The sequence below is a fragment of the Belonocnema kinseyi genome, chromosome 4 (genome assembly GCF_010883055.1).
Source record: "Belonocnema kinseyi isolate 2016_QV_RU_SX_M_011 chromosome 4, B_treatae_v1, whole genome shotgun sequence".
NCBI lineage: Eukaryota > Metazoa > Arthropoda > Insecta > Hymenoptera > Cynipidae > Belonocnema > Belonocnema kinseyi.
The window spans coordinates 84,239,409-84,264,965 of NC_046660.1; the positions used below are offsets into that span (position 1 = coordinate 84,239,409).

Here is a 25,557-nt window from a genome sequence, read left to right on the forward strand (position 1 = left end):
CCCATCCACACACTACTCCTTTCCCCTGCCGAGTGAGTCACGCCTACCCCGAAAGGGAAATGGCTTAATGGTGTAATAATAATAATAATAATAATAATATTTTCCCAAAATATTAAAAAAATTGAGTGCAGTCTGTAGTGTTCTGGCCCAAACCAGACCATCTACTCTGCGTAAAGACTAGAAAACAGAGATTCTGGTGTGGCCCGGGTCAGGGCCGGAAGATTTCCCCACATGGGTATTGCTGTAAATGGCCTTTTAACGACATAACTATATCCAATTAAAAAAAATTATGATAAAAATGATTAAACAATCATTTGTTCAATTTTTGCTCTTTTTCGTGAAAAAATATCCGATTTCCACCTTTTTGAGCTCTTTTTTTACGTTGTGATCCCTGTTGAGAAAATATTTAGCAATGAATTAGTTTCGTTTTACTTTAAATTGAATTAGGTTGCCAACAAAGGGAGGAATGCGTTTCGGATTGGATGTAACAAGGGACGAAGTTAAAGCTTTGGCGTCTTTGATGACTTTTAAATGTGCTGCTTGTAATATTCCTTTTGGAGGAGCAAAAGCTGGTGTTGTAGTCGATGTAAATAAATATTCTGCACAAGAATTGGAGAGAATTACGAGAAGATTTACATTGGAATTGGCTAAAAAGGGCATGATTGGTCCAGCAATTGATGTTCCTGCTCCCGATGTCAACACTGGGCCTAGAGAAATGTCCTGGATGGCGGATACATATTCCAAAACGTTTGGTAGTAACTTGTTTAATCATTCATTGCAGGCCTCGACCTCACGACACGATTGGTACTGTTTTTTTTAACGACGCAACTATTCGATTACTATATTTTTTTAAATGACATTGATTCTTCTGCTTTTGTCTTCTAATTTCTCGCTAATGCAACTATTTTTTCACTTTTCCTTCAAAAGTATTTTTAAACGTCTTCGCTGATTGGCTAAAAAGACATACATGCAATCCTAAAAGTCAAAATTTTAACAGATTTCAAGTTTTTGAATATTTCAAAATATTTCAAGACATTTCTACAAATTTTACGAGATCTAAAAAGATTCCAAGGGGTGTTAAAGGTTTTAAACTGATTTCAGGACTTGGAACGACTTTTAAAGGATTTTAAAGCTTTTAAAGTATTTAAAAAAAAAATTCCAAGGAATTTTACAGAACTTCAATGATTTAAAGGGATTTCAAGAAGTTTCATGTTTTTTAAAGTTCTTAAATTTTTTGAAGAAATTGTAGGATATAATACAAATTTAATGATACTTTATAGGATTTAAAAGCATTTCAATGAATTCGTAGGGATTTTGCTCAATCCAGTGCACATGTACTTTTCCCATTTTAAAGTTTAGGGGCAAAATAATGTTTAATATAAAAGAATTTTGAATAACTATTTACTTGTTAAAAGCTTTTGACCACTTAAATTCGAGCTAATATTAGATTCTGAGATCCGAGAGCTATGAAGAAAGTATGCTCAGTTTGTTTTAAAACTTAAGAAAATATATTTTCCCTAAGATTCTTGTGAAAATTCAAGAAGATTTCACATGTGTTGCAAAAGAATATGAGTTAGTTTAAAAGATATTAAATCTTTTAGAGGGTTGGAAAACAATTTAAATATTTGATAAAGTCTCGAAAATCTTTTAAAGTTTTAAGATATTTTGAATCTCTTTAAAAAACATCTAACATTCTTAAATATTTTTTAATTGAGACGAATTTATCGTAAAATTTATCAAGATTTAAGTTCTTTTTTCACAGTTTCGGCAATCTTTTGAACTTGAAGAAAAAATCTTAATTCCCTTAACCGTTCAAACTTCTTAAAAAGCTTCTCTTCTTAGAAATCTCCTGAAATCTACATTTAAAAAATAAAATCTTTGTAAGTTTCAAATTATTTCTAAGTCGATTCAAAATTTCTAAATACCGCTTACAACATCTCGAATTTGATCTAAAATCTTTGAATTTTGCAAAATTTTCAAATTTTTGTTTCAAATCTTATACATTCTTTTTCGAAATTAGAAATCATATTTCAAAATAAAAAATTATTTGAAATTTTTTGAAGAATCGTAAGAAAATTTAATTATACCCTTCAAATTGTTCAACAAATAAACTCTTAAAATGAATTATTTAATATAAAAAATCATTTATAGTTTGCCTAGGAATAAAAAATTGTCAATTTTTACAATCCTATAATCTTGCAAAATTGCAAAATTTTTCTTTAAAATCTTTTATTTTTTTCAAAATTTTAGGAAACGTTTTAAAATCATTTACCATTTTCTCTTATAATGTATTAAAAAAAAAAAATAATTTGAAATTTGTCCATGAACCTTAAGAAAATTTAATTATTATCTTAAAACCTTTCACCATTCTTAAGAATCTTCTACATTTCTGTTAAAGATTTTATAAATCCACGTTTTATTCAAAGAAGTTTTTAATCTTCTTTAGATTTCAATTATTTTCAAATCTTTTGAAAAATTCTAAATATCTTTTGAAACAATTCAGTTTTCCTAGATTTTTTTCAATCTTACAAAATAAAAAAAGTTGTCCTAAAATCTTCCAGATTCTTTTTGAGCTATTTGGAAATATTCAAGACTTGAAATGATTTTTTTAAACTAAAATCTAAATCATAAAAATTTATCCCAGAAATCTTTTGGTCGGCAACGGTATTTTTTTTCGTTAATTCCGACCATTTTTTCGCCAATGTCAATCCCTTTACTAATTACTCAGTAAATGAAGATACTCTAGATTTTTGTCCATAATTTAATTTTTATCGTCTCTTTAAAAGCATGAAAAAGTTTACATGGTGTGGTAGACAAATTTTAAAAAGATTATTATTTCCCAATATTTAAAAATCGTTTAAAATGAAATGTTCTCTTTTATATTAACGTTTGAAAACATTTTAAAATAAATTTTATTAGGAAATAAAATTAGTCATTTCGAACATTTGACTTATAAAATGGATGGTGCAGAAATTCGGAATCATTTTAAATAGACCGACAAACTAAAGACAGCCTCTCAAATGTTAGAAATTAATTCAAAATTTGAAAGAATAGGGATTGTCCAGGCTAATTATAGACTTTTTTATGTTAGAAAGGGCCACATCAGTCCAAATATCAGACTACGGACTCACGCCACTATTGAAACTTTTTGACAATTTTTTTTAACGATACAACTATTATGAAAAATTCACTAATGCTGTTTTTTCTCAAATATCTCGCTAATTCTACTATTTTTCCGCTTTGCCTTTACAAATATTTTTCAATTTTTACGCTAGATTGTCGAAAATAACATATCGGCCATTTGAAAACCAAAATTTCAAAAGATTTCAAGATTTAGAAGATTTCAAACAATTGTATATTAATTCAAGGGATTTTTAAAGAATTTTATAGAGTTTTCAAGCATTTATAGTATTTTTAAAGATTCTAAGGGATATAACAGAATTTCTAAACTTTTAAGGAATTTAAAAATATTTCAAAATGTTTAATTTTATTTTATTTGATTTAAAAGTTTTCAAAAGAAATTTTAAGAAATATTTGTAGGGGGTTTAGCAGACTTATGCAAACTAGGGATTCAACAAGATTTAAGAATTTGATAAATTTCCAGGGATTTGTAAAGATTTGAGCAAGTTTAGGTTTATTTAAACGATTCCAAGAAATTTAACATGATGACAACTTTTTAAAGGATTTTAAAAGAATTTCGTCGGATTTATGAAAATATCGAAGGATTTTAAAAATGCATCTAGGATGTCAATAATTTTTCAAAATTTTCAAGAGATCCGAACGGATTCATAGAACACCTTAGAGGATAAATCAATATTATTATTTCTAAGGATTTGTAAAGATTTTATAGAGGTTTTAGCGATTTCAAGGGATTTCGACAGATTTAATGGATTCTTAGAATTTTAAAAGAAATCATAAGATTTTCGGTGATTTAAAAAGATTGACGGATTTTAAAGGATTTCAATAGATTTTGAAGCTTTCAAATTATTTAAAAAGTTTCGAAAGGCTGTCACGCTATTTCATGGTAGATGTGTGTGGTATTCAAGATCTCAAAAATATTTAACCTTTTAGATTTAATATTTAAAAAATAGCGTGACACTATTTTACTGCTATTTTTCCAATTTCATGCTTCAACTGGGATTTTTTTGAATTTATCATATGAATCCGAGGCCTGTAATTGTTTTCTTTTCGACTTTATCCGTTTGAAATGCTCATTTGAATTATTATATTGAAAATATTTGAATTGCCTAGGAATGAATGATTTAAATGCTCATGGGGTTTGCACCGGAAAGCCAATTAACCAGGGTGGAGTTCAGGGAAGAACAGAAGCCACGGGGCACGGAGTATATTTCGCAGTTCTAAATTTCATTTCTGAAGAAAAATGGATGTCTCAAATCGGGCTCAGCACGGGTTTTAAAGGAAAAACTTTTATCGTCCAGGTTTAAGATTTAAAAGTTCCATAGAATTTAAATTTACAAAAACAAAATTTTCTAACATTATTTATTTCAAGGGATTCGGGAACGTGGGGCGTTTTACCGCTCACTATTTTGTAAAAGCTGGAGCGATATTGATTGGAGTTGTCTTAGAAAACATATCTCTCTATAATCCAAAAGGAATTGACCCAAATGTAAAATTTTCAACTGTTTATTATTTTTTGTTGATAAAAAAGAGGATCAGAGGCTGTTTAATTTTTTCAGGCTCTAATGAAACATATGGATGCCAAAAATACAGCGGAAGGCTTTGCAGGAGCTGAGGTTTACAAGAAGGGTAATTTAATGTACGAAAAGTGCGATATTTTCGTTCCTGCTGCTGGCGAAAAATTGGTGAAGAAAAAAGACGCTGAAAATATTCAGGCAAAGGTATTTTAGAGTGGCTGCCAAGGCTGCGCCGGACTGGGAAACCATGCATTTTTTGAGACCGGGAAAGACCGAGAAATTGAAGAGAATTGATTTTTTGACCGGGAATTTGATAGATTTCTAGAAGAATTACTAGAGTTATTTATATATTTATTTAGAATTATCAAGAATTAATAGAAAAATGTAGAATCTATTTAATCAAATGATATAATGCAATTTAAAATTATTATAATTTCAATTTTTTTGCTGTTAAGTTTCAATTTAAAGAATTTTAAAATGCAGTTTTGAATACTTAAAAAGAAATTATAAGAATTAGAATTTGTTGAATCTCATAAATTCCCTACTGAGAGATCATTGGATGACTATTAATTTTCAAAAACATTATTTTGCTAATAGCGAACTATTACCAAAAAATCTACTTTTATCAACCGAATTTTTTATGGCCCTTGTTAAACAATTAAAAACTAATTTGCACGTAAAAGTATTGAATTTATAGGTATAAATAACAATTGAAAAATTATTAATCTAAAAAATGTTCATTTAAAAAAGTGTATTCCTTCAAATCTTTAACGTTTATAACTTAAAATTGCTTAACATATATAATTCTGAACATTTACAAAGTTACCCAAGCGCGAAGTCACATACGGCCCAACAGTGGCCCATAGTCGGCGAAAATATTGCCGAAGATCGGCTGCCATTATCGCGCCAATGACGGAATGATAACTATGGCCTGCACTTGGCAGCCAAGGTTTGCCTGCCATTATCGGCCCAACACTGGGTAACAATACTGCTATAGTCTAAGGTCTAAGGCTATGACAAAAAAGGTATTTAAAAAATAAATATTAATTAATTGCGAGTACTTTGAATATATACATTAATGGTCCTGTTTAGATTGAATACATATATTACATTTTGAACATTATATTAAAAATAAAATTTGTAACGCTACGGGGTAGTTAAAGAACCAAATTTTAAGCTCTCTTTTTCTAATTATTGATTATTATGCGGCGTTGTGTAAATGTAAAATACACGAACTGTTAACAGCAATATCAATACAATAATGTTTAAATTAATAATTTAAAACGATTACAATTTTTCTTCGCGCAATATTTCGTTTTTTTCCGTAGTAGCCTACTTTACAACTTTTTACAATGACAGTAAATGTAATTTTTTCATAAACACTACAAAATTTTAATGACACAACTTGAGAAATTTCACCGTGAACTTTGACCATTTTTCAATAATTTTTTTCTTGTCTTTAGTGTAAGATTTGTTTATTAGGTGCTAAAAGTGAGACTTGGCGAAAAAAAAGTGCCGATTCTGGGCCAAGCATCGGCGGAGGATCGACAAATATAAAAAGCCAATATAGGCTACCAGTACTGGCTCAACATTGGGCCGATTCAAATAAAACATGGTTTGCCGTGGTAAACGTGACACTTGGCCCAGTAATGTACCTCACTGGGCCAGACTTTGGCTGATCCTCGTGAAACATGGTTCCCCGTAATAAAAGTGAGACTTGGCGCAATAAAGTGGCGATACTGGGTCAAGCATCGGTGGAGGAGCGGCAAATATAAATAGCCAATATAGGCTGCCAGCACTGGGTCAACACTGGGCCGATTAAAATGCCGATATTGGCCCAATAATTTTAGCCGACCTTTGGCTGCCAAAATTCAACCAACACTGGCCCGTGTATTCAGCTCCGGCAATTCGCACTTGGGTAGTGATTCTTTCTGAAAATTAGCGTTTTTTTCAAAATGATAGCGTGACTTTATGTTTTTAACCAGAAATCTTTAAACTGTTTGATTTGGAACAGTCTAAATTAAAAAATTTGGTCTTCGCGTTTATTTTTTTAGCTTTATTCCTTTATTTATATTTTAGTTTCATTCAAAACAGTTCCACTTTGAGGTTTTTACTTTGGAGTTCAGTTTTGATTACTTCAAATGACGTTTCAAATAGCACTGACTTTGTTGCTGACGGTGGGTGGGAACTAACTCATTACAGCCCACTCCGCTTTTGTTTGTTCACGCTAGAGTGCTCGACTAAGTGACAACCGCAGACCCCGCGCACCCTGCGCAGCTCCTGTTACATCTACCTGCGGCCTGGCGTCAATTCTCGGAAGGGCTATAGAGGGTAGAGCTATTGAAGGGTTTCATTGTATTTCATGAATATTCATTTCATTTCTTCGAATTTTATAATTTTGATGACAAGAAAAATTTATGTTAACCGGAAAAAACCGGGAAATGACCGGGAATTTTTTCCCGGTTAAAATATCTGCCACTCTGTATTTTTTTTCAAGACAAAATTTTAATATTATTTTTTTCTTGTTAACTTGTTCAATTTTGCAGATTATAGCTGAAGGAGCCAATGGACCTTGTACACCTCTAGCAGATGTGGTTTTCCAGGAAAGAAACATATTAGTGATTCCAGATTTATATATGAGTGGAGGCGGTGTAATAGTTTCATATTTCGAGTGGTTAAAAAATATAAACCACGTCTCTTTTGGAAGACTTCACTTCAAATATGAAATGGAATCCAACTATCACATTTTAGGTACAGAAAAACGTTTCTCTGTTAGATTGAAGCTCCTAAAGTGCTTTTTAAATTTCGGAAAAGTCTTAACTGCAGAAGCCTTTATAATTTGAAAATCAATTTGCAAAAAATTATAATCAACGCTTAATTTCAGGAATCACAGTCTTTCCCATTTTTGGCTTTTTTTCTCCTATTGCGTGCCGGACCCTGTCCTATTTTCCTATTGACCTATTGTCCTATTGCATGTCCTAACACCATACAAAATATTGTTCGTTTTACGTGAACAAAATTATTCGAATCAAAACTAAAATATGCTACCTCGAGTAAAGACATTTTTTCTTAACTATAATAATTCTTCATTATAATTAAATTTGTTTTATAATATTTCAATTGAAAATATTCTTAATTCATTTTTATGATTAAAATTAAATTTTGTGTTCGTCTATGAAAATAATAAAATTCATACGTATAATATTGAGGCACTTGGATAAATTTTGTATAAGCAAATAATATACAAAATAAGCAAACAATATTTCGCATTACAAACATAACTATACAAGTGCAACAAGTTTCATTTGGTGAAAACTATTCAATTTATTAGTGATGGAATTTTAAAAATAGAAAATATTCTTTATTGTGAAAATGATTTTAAACATATAAAAATTGTTTATTTAACAAATGTTATACTTATCTGAAGTTTTTATATTGCTGGGAATGTATATCCCATGACCTAAGGCCTAAACATATCGAAAAAATCTTAAATAGAAGAAATAATAAAATTTCCAAAAGTTTATGATATTACGGGGAAATTCCCGAATAATAAAATTGCAGAAATATGAAAATCCCGAATTGAAATATTATTCTATTTATGTTATATTTACTTTTTTGTTAAATGTTATTTATTTATTAAAAATAAAATAATCAAATATGTTACCAAACAATTTAAAAATTTTTTAAAGATTTTAAAAATTATTGTTAGATTTTAAAATAACAGTGGTTAAAAAATAACGTAGTATTTCAAAAAATTACAGGAAATGTTTTAAAAAACCACTTTGTTTATTCAAACAAAAAAATTCAAAATTATCTTCTAGACAAATCAGCGTTGGATGGAATTCTGCAAAGTTTGTTTGGAAAATGTTGTTAGTTTCGGGGAACATTTAGGGCGAAATTTATATATTCGTTCGAGGCGCACGTGTTTTTAAATTTATTTCTCATATTATTTTAATACAATTATTTGTATTGTATATACAATACAATAAATTAAAAAATTTTAAACATTAAAAAATGTGGCTTGATAAACATATTTGATTACTGTATTTTTAATCAATAATATATCATAAGAAACAAGTTTTTTAATTATTTAAATTTTGGAATTTTATATTTCTGAGATTTCCTAGTTCGGATATTTTATATATAGTTCGGCAATTTTCTGTAGTGGATTTCATTAATCGGAAATATTCCAATTCGGCGAATTATAATATCTGACACTGTAAAATTCACAAAACTAGAAAATTGCCCAATTATAAAATTCCAGGGTTCCATCATTTAGACATTTTTTATGAATAATAAAATAATTAAATCTTTAGAAAATAATTGAAAAAATAAACCTTTAAGCATTTTTTTCTTTAATGAAATATCTCATCATTATATTTTTAATGAATGAATAATATTTACTGAAAAATAATATTTTTACTGTCTGAGTTCTAAAATTCTAGTCTCAGATAATTAGGAAATTTCCTGCCTGGACTATTATTATTCAGCAATTTTCATGTTCAGGAATATTATAAGCTGTCGCTAATAAAAAAACTGTATGGGAATTTTCAAATCGGGATTTTTCCATTTCAGAAATAGAGTTTCTCGAATTTTATTTTTCGGGATTTGTCAGTCTTTCCAAAAAATTATTTAAAATTATTTTAAGACAATAACATTTCTCATATGAGGAGTTTGTTTATTTTTTTCTACATTTAAAAATAAATGTGTAATATTTCCCCTATTTTCCCCTTTTTTTGTGAAAAAATGATCTTATTTCCCTTTCTTTGAGTTGTGATCCCTGTAATTTCGAAAATAATAATTTACGAATAATTTAGATTCCGTGGAGCAATCCTTGAAAGAGAAAATGGGAGATGTTAAAATCAAACCAACTGCGGCTTTCGAAAAAAGAATAGCTGGTGCAACAGAAAGAGACATAGTGAATACTAGTCTAGATCATTCGATGGAACATGCTGCTTTTGTAATTTTGATTTACATTATAATATATATATATAGCGAAGGCCATCCTGCAGTAGATAATAATTAATTAAAAATACTGCTGTATGCAAAATAAATGATCTTCTTTAATTATTAGTTAGGAGCTTAAATTGGTTAATCAATTAAAGTTAGAATGAATTATTTTAGATACATTTGAGCTTTTAATTAATTATTATTTGTTATAGGGTGGGCTCCCTATGTAATAAATGCTCTAACAAACTTATTATTAAAAAAAAATATGTTTCAGTGTATTATGAAATCGGCAGAAGATCTCAATTTGTGCCTGGATGTTAGAAAAGCAGCCTATTGTTATGCAATTAAAAAGATTTTTAAAACCTACGAAGTTGCTGGATTAACATTTTAAAGATGTACATAAATTTTTTTTGTTTATATTGATTTTAAATAAAAGTAAACAGATATACATTTCAATATTTTGACTCTAAATACTAGATCACTATTTTTAAATAACCTGTAAATAAATTTTTTTAAGTTTACTTAGCAATTTTTAAGAAAATAAATGTTCGTTATATACTAAAAATTTACAAAAATTTTGTGAAAATAAATAATTGTTCATATTACTGTTTTTTTATCCTGTTTGTTCAATATAAGTTTAGACCTTTAATAATTCTAACAAATTTTTTGCAATAATTTAATTTCATTACATAGTATAAGAGATTTAAAACCCTAGGATATTTAAAAGAAATTACTTTTATAATTCATTACATTTGTAATTAGTTCAAGAAAATACTAAATATCAATGATTTTGTGGAAATAAAAATTTAAACAAGTGGAAATCGCTAAAAAAATTACAACATGTCAATTAAAAATATTACTCTTAAAATTCATTTAATGTGTCATCAATTCCAGAAAATACGATCTTTTTATGTTTTGGAATGAAAAATAATAATATTTCAATCATTAAAATTAAAATAAATATGAATTGTGTAAAATAATTGAAAAATGCCATGCATTTTACATGAAACTGCAATTTTGGATTTTTCGTGGCATTTTTTGGGCTTCAAATTTAAAAGGTATCGGGTGCAAATCAACCTTTAATATTTTCTACGTGGTGACTAAAATTCAATTTACAACAAGTTAATGATTCTGAATATATTTCAACAGGATAAACACATTTCGAAAATTCCACTCGTTTCATTTTTAATTTTTCATAGAAGATTTATTTATAATATCTTCAATTGTTTCATCTTGGAATTATACTTAGAAAACTTAGCTTTCAAAATTGTAACACCAAACAATATTGACCAATTTCTTAGATTAAGCTATGTACCATATCCAGTTTGTAGAAGTGTCATCAGTAATCATTCTAAAAGAAAGAAAATTTGAATTTGGCGCTATTTTCTCAATTTGGTTTACAAATTTGCGCATCAGAACCACACTTTATTATAGTTATTCTCTAATATGAAACGCTATATTCAGAAAAGCTCAAGTGCTTAAATATTGCCTTTAATTTTTATAACTATATAAAATCATAACTATAATTAAATAACTATACAAAAAAATAAAATTATCACATTGACATATGTAGTCCTCAGTTCGGTGAAGGTTCGTTGTTGTCGCGTCGTTGCTGTTTTTTTCATTTCGTATTTTTCGTTTAAAACGCATATTTTTAATCCGTTTTATTACAAAATAATAATCTCAAATTATTTTTCGTCTCAAATTTTGCAATTGCACTCGTTTCCAAAAGAATTCGTGGCAAAATACGGTCGTAAAGAGCCTCCAAAGTTTGTCGCTGCGGATACTTTTCTTCTCGGAGTTTTGTTTTGATCGAACAATTAAATCAATGATTTTCCAGAAATGTGTAGCTTACTTTTCATATTTTAGTTCTAGTTCGGTTAGAAATTTTAATTAGAGCCAGTGTCCCTATACAAATTCGAGAGGTTATGTCAAAAAATTCCCATTCTAAAAATCCGCGCGAACTGTTAAAATTTGAACGACTTGCGGCGTGTTTATACTTGTCTAACCACCTTTCGCCAATGTGATCAACTCTAAAAAATAATATTTATTAAAGTCATTTTGAACGAATTCGTGTTTCATCGTGAAATTGCCTTAAATAAATAATGGAATAAAAATCAAGTGTTTCATGTGGGATATAAATTAACGATTTTGAAAAATATTAATAACAATAAATGTGGTTAAAAACTGTTGAGTAATCGCGAGTGCCAAATATTGTTTCCTGTCGAGGTTAGGCGACATTCTTCGACTTCAATTAGTAGCAGTTTTGGAAATAGGTAAGTCAATAAAAATATATTTATTTATTGCATGTTATCAAAAATTCAATTGATTGTTTTTATATACTGAATGATTTAGTGGTCTTGTGTACCAGATCATGAAAATCTAGAAATAAACTTCGTAGAAAAGTTGCTATTAGTGTAAAATATTATTAAAACAATTAATTTTGAAGATAATTCTGAACGAATACGGAAGTTTTCTTTCTAGAAATCATTATCACTACATTCAAAAAATGTCTAAATAAAAAAAAATAGTTTTTTATAATTATTTAAATAACGCAAAGTGCGGCAAAAAGGACAATTTTGCAGATTTGTTTTTTTTTCAAAAAAGAATTCGATATGTTTAATATTTTTGTTGAAATTTATTTGTATAAACAATGTGTATAAAAAATAGTAAACTACGTCGTCTTCTGCGTGAAAAGTGTTTTCAACTAGAATTGCTAAGATTTTTTTTTAAATATCATCAGTGTCTAAAAACTATGCATAATTAACAATTATTATTGTTATTAACATTTTTAAACACAAATATTAAATTTGAATATTTTACTAATTAATAACAAATTTGATAAACAACACTTATTTTGTATTTTTTCTTGCTGAAAAATTTGTGAAAAATACATATAAAAATAATTAGGTTTGTTATTAAAATAATACCTTCTCTGATGAGGATATAAAAATTATAAATAAATACCCGTGTTTGACATTTTTGTGTAGGAAATGTTTTTTGTAAATTTGATCACTAATAATATGAAATTGTATGTAACTGTATTTATTAAGTTTGCAACAAATAAATCAATAATACACTATTATTTTATAATTTTCATTGTTATTTAGTGTTATTAATGTTCGAATTCAAACCTTTTCAGGAAAGACATCAACTTTTCTCTTTCAATCTTATCAGAACCATGTTCTAATGATTATAATAGTTATACATAATTTTACCATACAATTAAATTCTCATTTAGTTTTCAAAATAAGTGTCTTCCTTTTGAAGCTTTAATTCCGAAATTATTTACATTAAACACCATTAAAAATATAAACAACTATTGCATATTGTTGACTTATTTGTTACACAATTATTAAATATAGTAGTTATGTATAAAACTTTCAATCATAAAGTAGAAAATCTAAAACGTCAAAAAGAAAAAAAATTCTTCATAGAAATGTATAAGATGAGTATTTATTTATTTATTTGTTTATAACAATAGCAATTATGTTCGCACACATTTTATCACTTCAGCAATCAACAGTAAATAGATATATGATATTGATTGTAAAAACAAATTTCGTATTAAGAAAAAGTCCAATATGAGAATTTTCCTTATTAAAGTTGTTATTCAAAATTAAAATATTTCTTTTTTATAATCGAAAACCACTCTTTAAAGGATGCTACTATGGTTTAGGGGGGGGGGGGGTCTTGAGTAAAATAGCGAAATTGAATATTTGCGTTTAAACACCATCATTCTTTTGAATAAATTTCAGGAATTCTAGATGAAAATGTTTGTTTACAGTAAACGCCATAATTAAATATTTGTTTATACCGATTATTTTTAAACAAGATTAACTTCAACATTAAATTCATTATATGTGTTGTATGTGCATATGTGCATTAAATGCGGTACATAGCAAGATTCCTTATTTATTTTTTTATGAGAAAAAAATTAAATCGGTGAAATATCTTTTTTGATACAGTTTGCCTTAAATAAATTATTACAAAAAATAATAATTTGAAAGAGCAGCCTGGAATTGTAATTTACCGATCATTATCGCCAACAGGTCGTACTTCTTATCCGATTTAAAAGTTTTTTTTGCTAAAGAATGCTCAACATTAAGTTTTCAAGAGAAATGTGGCTTGTGATTTGTTATTTGTTTACATGTGCTACAATATATAAGCAAATAAAGTGTCAAAATTGGCCATTTCAGCTTTGTGAATTTTTTTCTCAAAAAAAATTATAGAAAGGAACTCTCTTTTAGCCGGATTCATTGCACTTGCACTCAAAGAACAGAAATTATTCTAAAAATATTTAAATTCATTATTATAAACAATTTTATAAATAAATACTTACTCGTGTTTTTTTCATAGAAAAAATGGTTTGTTTTACGGTAGTTGCTAAGGTTATTCATAAGAGTTATAATTTGTTACGAAAAATTAGCACAAGTTAACATTTAATGTTTTTATAAACATTTTCATAAACAAATTCTCAACATATGGGGTTTTCTCAGAGCTAAATGGATTTTTCTGAACAAAAGTGATTCATAATTGTTTTCAAAGGCATGATATTCTGCAAGGCTTATCAAAAATAAGATTTAAATAAAATAAGATATAAGATAAGAAGTAAATAAAATAGATTGTTAATAACTATTTTGTTAAACAAATATCCCAATCATCCGTTTCCTCATTTTCCAAATGTTGTTCTATTATTATTGGAATAACTTTTATTGCAATTATTGACCGAGAAAATTGACTGGAAAGTAATTTATGTGATTGTTATGCACATTTTTTGAAACAAAAACTAGCATTGATCATTTTTTGTACCTAACAGAAGTTTTTCCACTAAAATTAAACGACCATAAACTAAGAGTGATTAAAAAACTGTATATCAGACACTAAATAGGAATTTGTTTATTGTACATGACAATTTTTAGTTAAAAATGTCACAATCTGCATTTTCATCGTAGAAAAGTTATTTTTTCATCAATCATTTTTGTGGTAAGCTTATAATTGTGTGATATACATACTCATTGAACTATACATTCGAATACAATATATTGATTAGAATGCTGAATCTTAATTTTTTATTCCACGTTTTTTTTAATGATCTTATTATAATAAATATCAATTGTCAATGCACTTTGCTGGTCTTCTTTCTATGTGAAAATTATAAACTAATAGTTTTTGTCTACAAAATTATTTTTAACAAACAGATATATCAACTGTTAATCCATTTAGTTGGTTCAGTATCATAATTAAGCTTATTACATAACTTATGACAGAAAAAAAATTTGTTTTCTACAAACAAACGAGGGATCGTGAAATTTTTGGTTATAGAAGTTGTTATTAAGAATGACGCAAATGGTTATTTAGTGTCTCATATCCAGTTTTCGTATCACTGTTAGTTTATTTTCGGATCAATTCAGTGAAAAAAGGTTTCTTTTATGTGTAATAATGATAAATTTTAGTTTTTGTTTAAAAATTTTTTTTTATAACAATCACATAAATTATTTCTTAATTAATGTATTTGGCTAATCATCGCAAGAAAGGTCACTTCAACCAAAATTAAGAACAAACACCGTTAATTTACCATTAATTAATTATCTAAAACTCTTTGAATTTAAAAAAATATTTTTTGAACATTTGAATATCAAATCTTTGAAATTCGTAAGCGAAGATATTCGAGAAAGGGAACACAAGTTCAAGACTTTCAAATTTCAAAAGAGAATGCTCATTGTATATCTATATTTATATATAGATATAGTTACAACCTGCCTGCACCAATTGGCACTTTCCGATGTAAACTTCTGCACGATTGGAGCAGTAGTTAAACATGATTATTTCAACAATTGAAAGTTATTGTCAGAGATTTGGGTTTGCCTTAAGAAATCTTATTTATATCAACACGAAAAAAATATTTTATTGATGGTTTTTGTTCCAGCTCAAGTTTTGTAGTCTTGTTTCGGAAGTTTTGCCAACCGGCTCGTTGGTCTAGGGGTATGATTCTCGCTTCGGGTGCGAGAGGTCCCGGGTTCAAATCCCGGACGAGCCCAATTCTTACTTTTTTGTTATTTTTTCCTATTGTATTCATATTTTTCTGTGTTTTTTTCTTACAACAAGAATTTAATATTTGTATTGCTCTTCAAACCGTAGAGATAATAAAACGAATTGTGTTATTCTGTCGGTTTGTGTTTTATTTTCGTAGACGTGTCATTTTGCACTTGTCCATTTGTAAACAAGTCGTGATCATGTCACTTTCATGGGATCCGTCGAAAAACCACAGTGATAGAGAGAGGTAAGTGTTTTTCACACTTTTATATGTTTCTTCAAGTTCTTAAATGCTTCATTAACAAAGGTGAGTATGAATTTATGGTTATCTAATTGTGAAAATAGTGTATTATACTTTGATTTAAATCCTAACCTCAAATACTTTTGAGCATAATAGCTGATCGTCCGAAATATTTTAAATACATATTTTGAACCCTAAAATTCACAGATACAATATTTTTGTAGGTCAGCATTATTTTTTTATCTATATTCTTGTTTAAAAATGATAGAAACATGAAATTTAATAAAAACTCTCGATTACATATAAACTTTCTCTTCGAATTTAAAACAATTTTATCTATGTTTTGCTGAAATATTTAGTAAAACCAAGAATACAAGTTGATTCGAATTAAATCTCCTATAATGATTAAATTATAAATGGAATGCGTATTTACTAAGTGGAATAAGGTTTGATTGATCAATTTTTTGTGACAGGTTAACCTCAAATTTTATTACCACAGATTTTTGTCATTTTTGTTGTCAACATTTCTATACATACTAGTTAATTACAATCATTTTAAAAAAGATTAGTAGAGAAAGCAATGATTACTGTCAATATGCACATTATTAGTCTTTAGTTTTGTACATTTATATTGTTTTTGAGATGAAAAAAGCAAAATATATCCAGCATATGGAACTTTGCTCCGATTTGTAGTAAAAAAGAGCCAAAAAATGGAAATAATATTATAAATTACTATTTGCTTTATATTTGAAAAGTTAAATTCTTCGGGTAATATGTGGCCATAAATTTAAATTACAAAATTTTACTTTCTGCGAAAAATTCCTGATGCCAGCATAAAAGTCAAACTCTGAGAAATTGCTGGTGATCTTATTTCTGGGTTTTGATTGAAAAATTAGAATTCTTAAAGCTGAAGAGTTGTTCATGCAAAGTCATCAATTTAAAACTCAAGTGCAAATTAAAGCACTCAAAGTGGAACTCTTTTAAATTTCAAACTGGAAATTTAAGCCTACAATTGTATTAATTCAAATTGCTTATTTTTGCATATTTGATTAATAATTTCTTATTTTAAATAAACAGTCTGATATCGGTAATCATTGAAAAAATCTCCTATTTAATTTTAAAAATATCAAAAAGCATGGTTTAAAAATTGAATATCTTTAACTAAATCAATATTTGAAATTAAATGGGAACATTTACTTATGTATCCATTCATTTGAAATTATTTTAAATTGCAAAATATTTGGTAAAGTTTCAATCGGAGGTTTACATTTATTTCACTGCTAATGCTTTCGAATTGAAACTGTTCAATTTTTAACGTTCAAATCTGTATTCTGTATATTTATAGCATATTCAGAATATTTTTGCAAAATCATTTTCCCGGGTTTTCTCGGTCTTCAAAATTAGTGGTCATTTCCGGTCGAGCTGCCATCCTGTTTTAAAATTATTAATCTCAGGATAATAAATTCAAAATTTTTACCGATAATTTTTCACAAATTTTACTTTTTATTCATCTCAGTATTTATTTGAGTGATTTGTATACAATTTAAAACTATTTTAATACTTTTTGTATATTTCGTTTTGAGTGATAATAAATTTAAAGAGCGAATATTTCGTATCACACAGTTTTTTCACAAGTTTATGAACGATAACAAAATGAAACAAATATTATATAAAATAACAATTTGATAGTGCAATTCACTTTTTAAATATATTTTGTTTTTAATATGCACTGTACGGCGAAATTTTTTTAATAAAGCAATTTTCGTGAGCTTATTTTAAAGCTAAATTTCAATGGAGTTTAATCGACGTTTTGACAAAACTGTGCTCATTTTTTCTTGAATTTTATAAGGATCTGAACTTAGAACAAACAAGTCGTAACTATTTTCAAACACTCGTTTTACCTTGTTTAAACTTTTGGTTTAGAAGTAATAAATGTATTTTATTCTGATACCCATGATGTTTTGACTTTTCAAGGTTTTTTTTAAATTACCCTCAACTGGTCCTCTTGGTAAAATTATATAAATACTGGTAAAATAACATTAATTTTGTCAACTTTTCTAGTATCTTATAGTACTTTTTAACTAATAATTACGCGCGAAGTTGAGACATATATTACAATTTTAAATTGGAACTTTTAAAATAGATATTCGATATTAAAAGGTTTAAAATTGATCGATTGTAAATTCAAAAGAGAAAAATTGTACTAAAAATGTAAAGCTTTATTAGTAGAGCAATAAGAAATTAACAACACTTGAAGAATTAAAAATTATAACATTCAAAAGTTAATATCATTAACCCTCAATTGTAGCACGTCCAATGAATATCGGTAATTGTCACACGGGGTTCATTGGACCCCAGCGTAGAAAACTGTGTATAATCTCTCGAGTTTTGAATAGACTTACCTGAAACTTATTGTGGATGTTCCTGAAAGCCCTGTGAACAATATGTTATTGCTCATATAAAAAATCTCAGATGTTAATATAGTGAACAGAAATGCAAAAAATGAAGCAGGCATTATAGAAATATTCGCTATAAAAAAGCATGGGGTCCACTTGACCCCGAGTGACAATTAAGGGTTAACATTAATTCATTTGACTTAATTTATTTTTCTCCTGGATTTCGATCGAAAAATTGATAATTTTTTTTTAAACAGGTGGATCTGCATTTACCCCTTATACTTGAACAGTAAAAAGACAAGAGGAGAAGGTCGAAAGTTACCAAAGGATAAATGTGTCGAAAATCCAACGCACCAAGAAATCAGGGACGTTTTGCTTTCAGCGGGTTTAAAAGTTGGAGTTGAAAACAAGCTCCATCCAAGAGAACGAAGCAAGGAATTATTATACCGAGGCCGAATCAGAGTGCAATTAAAAAATGATGATGGCACTCCAGTTAATCCAGATTTTCCATCACGGGACTCTGTTCTACTTCATGTAGGTACATTAATTCCCAAGCTGAAGACTCGACAAAGCAAACAATCCTCTGGTGAACAATCTTCACAACAAGCTTCTGCTTCAAAGAAAGGAAAAGGCAAGGGGCGAAGGTAATCTGTTTCGAAGAAGAGTCCCTTACATTTTATATTTAAGTAAAGGTATTGCTGTACATTTTTCGATCATGCAATTTATTTCGAAAGAGAATACTTGCAAATTTTTCTTGTCAAATTTGGTAGCTCAGTATTTGTCATAAGTTTCATGTCTAATGGAAATAAAAGTTTGTAGTGCGTTGAACAGATTCTTGTTCTTATTGATTAAGGTTAGGACTAGAAAATTTGAAAATTTCAAATAGCTTTTATTTTAGGTGATGAAAGTTAAACGAATATTAATTGAAAGAAAATACTTTAATTTTTGTCGGGCTTGTTATCATACTATTAAAATTAGTTAGACACATGTCTTAAATAAATAACTTCTTTTCCATCTTACATTTTGATTGTCGATGGAAATTTGCGATAGAAATAAAATGCAGATGGTGAATTAATAAATAAATAATAATGGTATGTACATTGTTATTCTAGATTTAAATAACATAGAAACTAAATTTTCGGAACTTACATAACCTGTGTTATTTTTATCTTTAAATTTGTTTGATCTGGTACTTTCTTTACAGATTTTTCTTCGGACTCGACTACTTTAACTTCAGGCTCAACTAGTTTAACTTCAGGCTCTACTAATTTAACATTAGCCTCGATTAATTTAACTTCAGGCTCGATTAATTTAACTTCAGGCTTGATATGTTTAACTTCAGGCTCGATTAATTTAACCTGAGGCTCTATTAATTTAACTTCAGGCTTGATATGTTTAACTTCAGGCTCGATTAATTTAACTTCAGGCTCGATATGTTTAACTTCAAACTTGATATGTTTAACTTCAGGCTCGATTAATTTAACTTCAGGCTCGATATGTTTAACTTCAGGCTTGATATGTTTAACTTCAGGCTCGATTAATTTAACCTCAGGCTCTATTAATTTAACTTCAGGCTCGATTAATTTAACTTCAGGCTCGATATGTTTAACTTCAGGCTTGATTAATTTAACTTCAGGCTCGATATGTTTAACTTCAGGCTTGAGATTTTTAACTTCAGGCTTAAATAATTTAACTTCAGGCTTGATTAATTTAACTTCAGACTTGTCTGCTCGTTTCTCTAAAGTTTTCTCTGACATCGTCTCTAATTCTTTCTCTAATGCTGTTTCCTCTGATTTCTTAAAATTATCTTTTTCCACTGCCGTTTCCATTATATTCTCGGTGGTTTCAGTATTGGCCTCAGAACGTTGGACTTCATCTGGCAATTCTTTCGAACTCTTGATAGCTTCTCTAGGAAATTTGCTCTGACATAATCTCTTGCTCGTACTAGAACCTTTGCTCGTATTTGAACCCTTGCTAGTACATGATCTTTTGCTCGTACTTGAACCCTTGCTAGTACTAAATCTCTTTCTTATATTTGAACCCTTGCTCGTACTTAATCTCTTGCTTATATTTGAACCCTTGCTCGTACTTAATCTCTTGCTCTTACTTGATCTGTTGCTCGTACTTGAACCTTTGTTCTTACTTGATCTCTTTCTGGAAGATTGTTTAGTACTTTTCGGTAGAGTTCTAGGTCTTTGTGTAATTTTCTTCAAGCCAAATCCACGTTGACTAATTTCCTTTTTACCAATTTGCTTCACTTTTCTTGATGCTCCTACAATCTGTTCATCATCAGAACTTCCTTCCAAATTGGGACTACTATTTTTCGCATTTAAACCAGGTGCACCAATTGTTGAGGAGGTAGGTGCCTGAAGCATGGGCAAGGAGAATTGTGAATTGATTAAATAACTATTCGAATTGGGAATGTATTGTGCACGCAGTAGTGGAGTGTTCAAAACTGAAATTTGAGGAGCACGAAGATTCCTTTCAGGTGTAGCTGCGCCTAATATTGGTTCAGATAAATCAGTTTGAGGTGTTTCCATTCCAACTTGTGGTGATTGAAACCCAAGCGGCTGTCCTGTCATTCCTAATTGGGCCAGTTGAAGGCCTTGTTGTACTAAAGGCTGGAATATTCCTACTACAGAAGAGAAGGTTTGTGGCACCCATGACAACCCCGACGTTCCAAATGCTGGTTGAGAAGGTGCCCCTACTGAAGGATCATCATCTGCTTCATCTAGCTCATCACCTAATTCGTCTGGTTCAACATCGCGTAATTTATCTGCTTGAGCATCGCATACTTCGTCTAGTTGAGCATCGTCAGGAGAAGTTGCAGCATCGCCCACAATTTCCGAATCATTAGGATCATTATTACTGTTCGAATTTAATGTTGGAGCTCCTAAAGATTCCTGCCTGGGTGCGCCAACCTTTAAAATAGTTTCATTTTTAGAATTTGAACTCAGTTAGAGAGCAGTTTTTTGGGTTTGAAATAAATCAGACATTATTTTGACGCTTTAATTTGTTTCGATACTCACTTGAGATTGTGGAAGTTGAAGTCTTCCCAAGCCTTTGAAAATGCTTGAAAGTGGTCTCTGAGCTAAAGCAGCTACAATATCATCAAGTTTATATAATCGAACTTTAGATGACGATGTTTTCGGAGCAGAAATTGAAGTCTCCGTCGGGTTCGAATAACCTGGCTGAACAGGTAAACTATCACCAAGATTTGGTTCCGGATCTTCAGAATCTGTTGACATTAGTGGACAAAGTCTCTTTGCGGCCCCAACGATATCAGAATCCGTATTTTTCGTAGCACCAACTATATCCGAATCATAATTTGACGTTTCTGGAACAGGGATTTGAATCCTTCCTATGGCGTCAAATACATCAAAGATAGGCTGAGGGTTCAGCATTTCTCTCAGAATTTCGGGAGAGAATTGAGATTGTTCTATGGGTTGTGCTGCACCTAACAATCTGGAATCAGCAGGCGAACTTTGAGGTAATTGCAACTTCAGATTACCCAAAAATCCTGCTGGACTGGAGGACAATCCTGCATTAGAGGACAATCCTTCTGATTGGGAAGCGCCCAACCTACTTCCGGAATCCTGAGAAAGTTGAGGTATTCTCAGTTGAAAATTTCCTAAAATTCCTTTCGGGCCTGCAGATACACCCGATGGTTGTTGCGGTTGTGAAGAACCTAACATTCCACCAGAATTGGTAGAAAAGAGTTGAGGTATTTGCAGTTGTAAAGAAGTCAAAAATCCTCCTGGTTCAGAAGATGGTTGCTGTGGAGCACCCACTATTCCCGATGGGTCAGAAAAAATTTGAGGAAGCTGCAATTTTTGTAAATTACCAAGCATTCCATTTGCAGTTAAAGAAAATCCTTGGGGTTGTTGTAACTCTGGTGTCGAACCTATAATTTCTTCTGTTTCAGCAGGAAGGACATCAGGTTGTTCTGCTTCTGGTGGCGAACCGACCATTTCTTCCGATTCAGCAGGGCAGACATCAGGTTGTTCTGCTTCTGGTGGCGAACCGACAATTTCTTCCGATTCAGCAGGACAGAGATCAGGTTGTTTTGATTCTGGTGGCGAACCTACAATTTCTTCCGTTTCAGCAGGAAGGACATCAGGTTCAGGAGATTCTTGTGTAGAACCGACAATTCTGTCTGCTTGATCATTAGTGTTTTCAGGTTGAACTCGTCCAGATTGTGAATTTTCTAATACACTAGAAGGACACCAAGGATTTTCATTCCTAGCTCCTACAATAGGTTCTTCTTCGGATCTACCTGAAGCCAGATTTGGAGATCCTTCATTGCCTGATGGTGATGATCCTACAATCTCTGAATGAGGTGGTTCTTCTAAATCTGGCTCGCTTGCTCCTACCATCTTCTCCCTAGATCTACATGGTTGTTTTAATGAAGATCCTGTCAAAGGTCCTCCACCCATAAAATAATTAGCGACTTTTTGAATGTCCTCTGCAAATTTTAAAAGAGTTTGAAATTTTATAGGAACAATCTTCTTAATGATTCAAAGTGGGTTGTTAGTGGCTGGATTGAAATATTTTTTAATATATGGTGGAAATAAGTTGGTCTGTTCTTTTTTTCAAATTAAACAAATATTTTTCTTGTGAAAATGAGATAATTTGTACCAATCAAATTGACGATGAGTAAACAGTATGGCCTAAGATACGAATTTAAATTGAAACTCGTATAAGTGCTTACGTAATTATTAATATTGTAATTGATGAAAGAGGTAGATAGACCATTTTTATGGATAAAAATAACATTCTTATACCTGGTTTATATTTTCGTCGAGATGCATGGAGGCAACGAACCAATCTACCGTCTTCCTGAGCATAAGTCTCCGGTATTTCAAAATTTACCCGAAATTCAGCTTCATTCGTCATTTGTTTCATACATTCTGCGCCTGAAATGAATTGATTGATCAATTTAGTCGCCTTGAAGGAAATAAGAATATTATTTCTGACTGTATATCTCTCAAGAAACATAATCATTCTTGAATTCAAACTCTATTTGGGTCCAAATTAAATAATTTAAAAAAAATTTCAGTTCACAAGAACCCAAATTAAAAGACATCCACATTTAGAATAGTTAGATACTTTTCAGTATCAAAAAATCTCTTCTTCTGACTTCAAATCATCCAAATCGCAATTTACAGACTTAATACTTTCTCAGTTTGTTTTCAAATTAAAAGCTTCCAAATTTGGATAATTTGCAAAACTGGAAAATGTTTAAGTTTGAATTCTGTTTGTACGGCAAATTATAATTATTCATATGTTAATGGCTTAGAATTTCCATTACTTTTAGATTTGAATTGTTTGAATTTGAATCTTTCTCAAATTTAAACCTTTCAACGTTAGATGCTTTATAAATGAAAAAAACTTCCAAACTTGGGTCTTTTTCAAATTGAAGGTTTTAAAAAATGCATTTTATTATAAAATATATAAATTTGAAAAATAATCTTAATCTGGCCGTTGCCTGTAAAAATAAGTTTCCAGACCTCAACACAAGGAATTTGCAGTAAGTTTTTACACTCCTTTTTTCGGGGTGCTTTTTTAATGGGAGTCCCGTTGCCTCTCACAAAACGAAGTTTTCTTTTAAAGTTTTTTTACAGCTTACTTCCTGGTCCTTATTTTCGGAAAATCGTCATATTCCGTAGTTGAATACTTTTGCAATATTAATGTTATTACATCATCATCAGGTATCGCAGCATGTTACTTTAAAGTGCCTGTCACAGTCTTCGCATCGGCAAAACACGTTTGCAACATTTCAGCAGATTTACTGCAATTGTCTTTTGTACTTAAAAAAAACAACAGTTTCTGTCAACGGTTTTTCCCCCATTGATACACAGCTTCCACTATTAGGATCTGATCTTTCGATGATCTTTGTAAATTAGCTTGTGCTGTTTTGACGCTTTAGGTTTCCACCAACTCCATCGCATGGTCCTTTTCCATGAGCAAAAGCATGGAAATATCATTTTGCAGGAACGCCAAAGTCTTATATTTTTGTGATGAAGCAGATTTGAAAAGTTGTACCTATTTTTTAAGTGTTCGCTTGCATCGTCCGATACGTAAGTATTTTCTTTCATTTGTGTGGGATCGAACTCACTTTTCAAATAATTGATGGCGATCTTCTGATGCACATAAACTGCGGCTGTATCGTGGTTCAAATTGTCAGATATTATATCTATGCTACGATGCTTTAGTTCTGTCATTACCATTAAGTAAAATACCGCAGTGAAAGTCGAGCACTGATCGTTATTCCAAAAGCGGACTTGAGTAAAATTTTGAACTACATATGCAAAGTTTTCAGCAAAATTTAATATTATAAGAAAATGAAGATTGCTCTTTCACGAAAATATCGTGCGTTTAAGTTTCACCAATCACGTGGTGATGGAAGATGCATTGTGTATTGTAACATACAGGGTGGCCGCTTGACCGGTAAAACCCGGGAAATGATAGTGAATTTATTTTTCGACCAAGAATTTGACAACATCTTAGAAAAAAATCTGTTCAAGTTTAAATTCGACAATTTTTAAAATAATCAGTTGAATTTTTATTTTTTCAATTAGGTTATCATTCAGTTCACAATCCGTAATTCGAAAATCCTTTGCCTACCAATTTTCCATTTTTAATTTTAATTTTTAAGCGTAAATTTTTCATTTAATGAATTTTAAACTGCAGTTTTACAGAGTTAGAAAAAAAAATTAATAGCGTTTGAAATCATTCAATTTTGGATAAAGAAACTCTTGATTTGATCGAATGTGAATATAAATGATACTATTTTCAACTTTAAAGTAACTTCAAAATTATGTATTCATAATTAAGGACTTTTATTCAGTTTATTATTTGAAAATTTTAATTTTGAAATTTTTCAATCAAGAAAAATAACAATTTCTTAATAATATTTAGAAGCTCTGCAACTTGCGGTGAAAATTGCTCACGGCCTAATTAAAAAAAAAAATAGATTTTTGCAGATTTCGAAAAAAAATTAGAAGCTTTTCAAGAATTATGAAAGGTTTTAAAAGAATAAAAAACATTTTCTTAAGATTCCTAGACAAATTTTAGATGACTTTCTATTTTGAAAAATTAATTATTAAAAATCTATAAGATTTTAAGGAAATATTTTAGTTCTGAAAAAATATAAAAAACATTTTTAATTTGAATAAATTTAAATCACTTCATAAATAATGCCTCAAACATGGAATTGTCCAATTCATTCCTATTGCCAAATTTAGTGCTCTTCATTTAAACAAAAAAACCGGTGGTC

The 25,557-nt window shown here is 29.7% G+C and overlaps 2 protein-coding genes and 1 non-coding gene across 4 annotated transcripts in view; all 3 read left to right on the forward strand.

Annotated features, from left to right (window-relative positions):
* LOC117172061 (glutamate dehydrogenase, mitochondrial-like) overlaps window positions 1-10,057 on the forward strand; it is a 16,053-nt gene extending 5,996 nt beyond the window's left edge. For both annotated transcript variants that reach the window (XM_033359802.1, XM_033359803.1), the window contains 7 exons: window positions 448-752; window positions 4,252-4,439; window positions 4,511-4,627; window positions 4,698-4,859; window positions 7,202-7,406; window positions 9,473-9,615; window positions 9,880-10,057. In XM_033359802.1, the coding sequence (XP_033215693.1) occupies window positions 448-752; window positions 4,252-4,439; window positions 4,511-4,627; window positions 4,698-4,859; window positions 7,202-7,406; window positions 9,473-9,615; window positions 9,880-9,996 (1,237 nt within the window). In that variant the 3' untranslated portion in view covers window positions 9,997-10,057. The remainder of the gene's footprint in view (window positions 1-447; window positions 753-4,251; window positions 4,440-4,510; window positions 4,628-4,697; window positions 4,860-7,201; window positions 7,407-9,472; window positions 9,616-9,879) is intronic.
* A 5,516-nt stretch (window positions 10,058-15,573) lies between these two features.
* Trnap-cgg lies at window positions 15,574-15,645 on the forward strand. The gene has a single exon. It is a non-coding gene; the product is annotated as a tRNA-Pro (tRNA).
* Window positions 15,646-15,671: 26 nt separating this feature from the next.
* On the forward strand, window positions 15,672-19,110 carry LOC117171277 (signal recognition particle 19 kDa protein). The gene is made up of 2 exons (XM_033358418.1): window positions 15,672-15,888; window positions 18,536-19,110. Exons 1-2 carry the CDS (start codon window positions 15,842-15,844, stop codon window positions 18,924-18,926), a joined length of 438 nt encoding a protein of 145 aa, XP_033214309.1. The 5' UTR covers window positions 15,672-15,841; the 3' UTR covers window positions 18,927-19,110.
* Window positions 19,111-25,557: the final 6,447 nt, after the last annotated feature.

Excerpts from the sequence above, each read along its gene's own strand:
- LOC117171277 (XM_033358418.1), top strand. The coding sequence starts at position 15,842 with ATGTCACTTTCATGGGATCCGTCGAAAAACCACAGTGATAGAGAGAG. Across the intron at positions 15,889-18,535 it reads AACCACAGTGATAGAGAGAG|GTGGATCTGCATTTACCCCT; the intron begins GTAAGTGTTTTT and ends TTTTTTAAACAG.